This window comes from Gadus chalcogrammus, chromosome 3 (genome assembly GCF_026213295.1).
Source record: "Gadus chalcogrammus isolate NIFS_2021 chromosome 3, NIFS_Gcha_1.0, whole genome shotgun sequence".
In the NCBI taxonomy this organism is placed as follows: Eukaryota; Metazoa; Chordata; class Actinopteri; order Gadiformes; family Gadidae; genus Gadus; species Gadus chalcogrammus.
The window spans coordinates 28,232,861-28,235,165 of NC_079414.1; the positions used below are offsets into that span (position 1 = coordinate 28,232,861).

Below are 2,305 nucleotides of genomic sequence, written 5' to 3' on the forward strand. Positions count from 1 at the left end.
GACAGGCAATTATGAATTAATGTCAAAGGCTTTCCACTGCTTCTACCGCACCAAACTTTCCCCTCGACCTTTAACCTTTGACCTCCAGTTCTGTCACTGCTGGCTCATGTAAATGCCACCTGCATATTGTGTTCTTTCTTTTTGTATTCAGTGTTATCCTGTGGGGGCTGGGGGGGGGAACATGTAGCAACTCTGTGTCCGCAGACCCTCATTGGTCGATGTGAAAGTGTCAATCACGTCTTGTTTATGATCTGTTTATTCTCATTTGTGTATTCACAAAGCGTTTAGTTCCTAGTAATAAAGCTCCAGTCACCAGTCACCGCTGGGCTCTCCTTCACTTTACTCTCCACCTCTCAACTCCGACCCCCCCAGGGGTCAAAGGGCACCATGGTCTCCCATCTCCTGGTTGGTTTCATCCAGTCTGTTTCTCTGATTATTCTCTTGGTTTAGACATCAGAACACAAGGTCGTCTTTCTATAAACCTTACTGCTTTAAAGTGCAGTCTTTGTATTCCGTTAAAAAAGAAGCAAATCAAACCACCTCATAATTCGTTGTGTTAGTTTGCTGGAAGTCTGTGCTGAGTGTGAGGGCCCCTCCGTCCAGCAGGGGTCCCCACTCTGGTCCGGGGTTTGAGGGTCCTCCGTCCAGCAGGGGGCCCCACAGCCCCGCTCCGGGACCCGGGTTAAGGGTCACTCCCAGGACCAGGGTAGACCAGTCGTAAGCATGGCGCAGGGGAAGCAGAAGTTTAAACCTCAGCCGGGGGGAGCAAAGAAGCCCAACAGCAAGCCGAAGGGGATGAGGAAGGGAGGTAAGAACGGAGGAATGGAACAACGCTGCACTATGGGGGAATTATGTTTATTGGTATGGAGCGGGAGACACTCGGGTCCTGGAACTGGAGAACAGGTCGTGTCTCGGGTCCTATACCTGGAGAACAGGTCGTGTCATGGGTCCTGGACCTGGAGAACAGGTCCTAGACCCGAAATAAAACAATCATCCCAGTTTTCAAAAGAGAACTGTTCTACAGACGAACATTTAAACATCATCGTGGTGAAATCTCGCGATGCTCAGCAGCTGTCAGTCTGCCCATCCAGCGATGTCGGACGTACATCATAACAGTGAAATGTTGTGTGCAGCGTTTAAACTAATGCTACATCTTATTAAATTGTCGGCGTTTTATTAATTAACATAAGTAGACACCCTTTCTGGTGATAATTAGCACAACTCGTAAACCACAGAATTCAGAAAGAAATAACCAAAAACCAAAACAAAACAATTCATATCATTCTCTGTCCATGCTAACTGATGGAGCAGTTATATAAGTCGTTTTAATTAGTACGTTCTCCTACTGCAGGTTTTAACTTGTTTTATTACTCCCATCCTTTAAGTGTTTTAACGTTTTATTTCTTTATTCCTGAAGCGAGGACCATTGCCCCTAAGAAGGCCAAGGTCGTGGCGCAACACAAGCTGAAAAACGTAAGAAAATGGAGCGGGGATGACTTGATGGTTTCCCTGTATGTAACATGGGATCCTTAACATGCAACTCTATCTCCAGATCCTGGAGGTGGCCATCAGGAATAAGATCGAGCAGGACGTGACCCAGAACGCCAGCACCAAGCTCCACAAACGGCTGAGCGTCCTCAAAATGCCCCCCACTAAAGGCCCCAAGCTGCCCGCTGGAAACTCCAAGGTCTGAGGACCCCATCCCCTCCAGGTCCACCTGGAGACCCCTGGACCTCCATTTAGACCTGGAGACCCCTGGACCTCCCCCTTCGGTCCACCTGGAGACCCCTGGACCTCCCCCTTCGGTCCACCTGGAGACCCCAGGACCTCCCCCTTCGGTCCACCTGGAGACCCCTGGACCTCCCCCTTCGGTCCACCTGGAGACCCCAGGACCTCCCCCTTCGGTCCACCTGGAGACCCCTGGACCTCCCCCTTCGGTCCACCTGGAGACCCCTGGACCTCCCCCTTCGGTCCACCTGGAGACCCCTGGACCTCCCCCTTCGGTCCACCTGGAGACCCCAGGACCTCCCCCTTTGGTCCACCTGGAGACCCCTGGACCTCCCCCTTTGGTCCACCTGGAGACCCCTGGACCGCCCCCTTCGGCCCATCTGGAGACGCACCCCAATGGACTCCAGATGTTCCTGAGGCCCAGTGCGTTCCAGGCTGAGTCCACTTTGATAACGTTCAGAATCGAATGCTCCTTGTTTAATCTTTGATCAAAGTCTGAGCAGTGTGTTTAAATATATTTGATCACCTCTATATATAGCCTACTACTATGCATTTTTTTGTAATTAAAATATAGTGG

At 50.8% G+C, this 2,305-nt stretch overlaps 2 protein-coding genes across 2 annotated transcripts in view; both read left to right on the forward strand.

The window, feature by feature from the left end:
* mri1 (methylthioribose-1-phosphate isomerase 1) overlaps positions 1-340 on the forward strand; it is an 11,551-nt gene extending 11,211 nt beyond the window's left edge. The window contains exon 6 of the mRNA XM_056587150.1: positions 1-340. This exon is cut by the window's left edge and continues 1,678 nt beyond it. The gene's annotated coding sequence lies outside the window, so the exon portion shown is untranslated.
* A 290-nt stretch (positions 341-630) lies between these two features.
* c3h19orf53 (chromosome 3 C19orf53 homolog) lies at positions 631-1,706 on the forward strand. Its single transcript, XM_056587165.1, has 3 exons — positions 631-808; positions 1,418-1,473; positions 1,553-1,706. The coding sequence occupies exons 1-3, from the start codon at positions 724-726 to the stop codon at positions 1,691-1,693; spliced, it is 282 nt and encodes a 93-aa protein (XP_056443140.1). The 5' UTR covers positions 631-723; the 3' UTR covers positions 1,694-1,706.
* Positions 1,707-2,305: the final 599 nt, after the last annotated feature.

Coding starts and splice junctions, on each gene's coding strand:
- c3h19orf53 (XM_056587165.1), top strand. CDS start 724: ATGGCGCAGGGGAAGCAGAAGTTTAAACCTCAGCCGGGGGGAGCAAAG. Junction 809..1,417: donor GAAGGGGATGAGGAAGGGAG/GTAAGAACGGAG, acceptor TTATTCCTGAAG/CGAGGACCATTGCCCCTAAG. Junction 1,474..1,552: donor CGCAACACAAGCTGAAAAAC/GTAAGAAAATGG, acceptor CTCTATCTCCAG/ATCCTGGAGGTGGCCATCAG.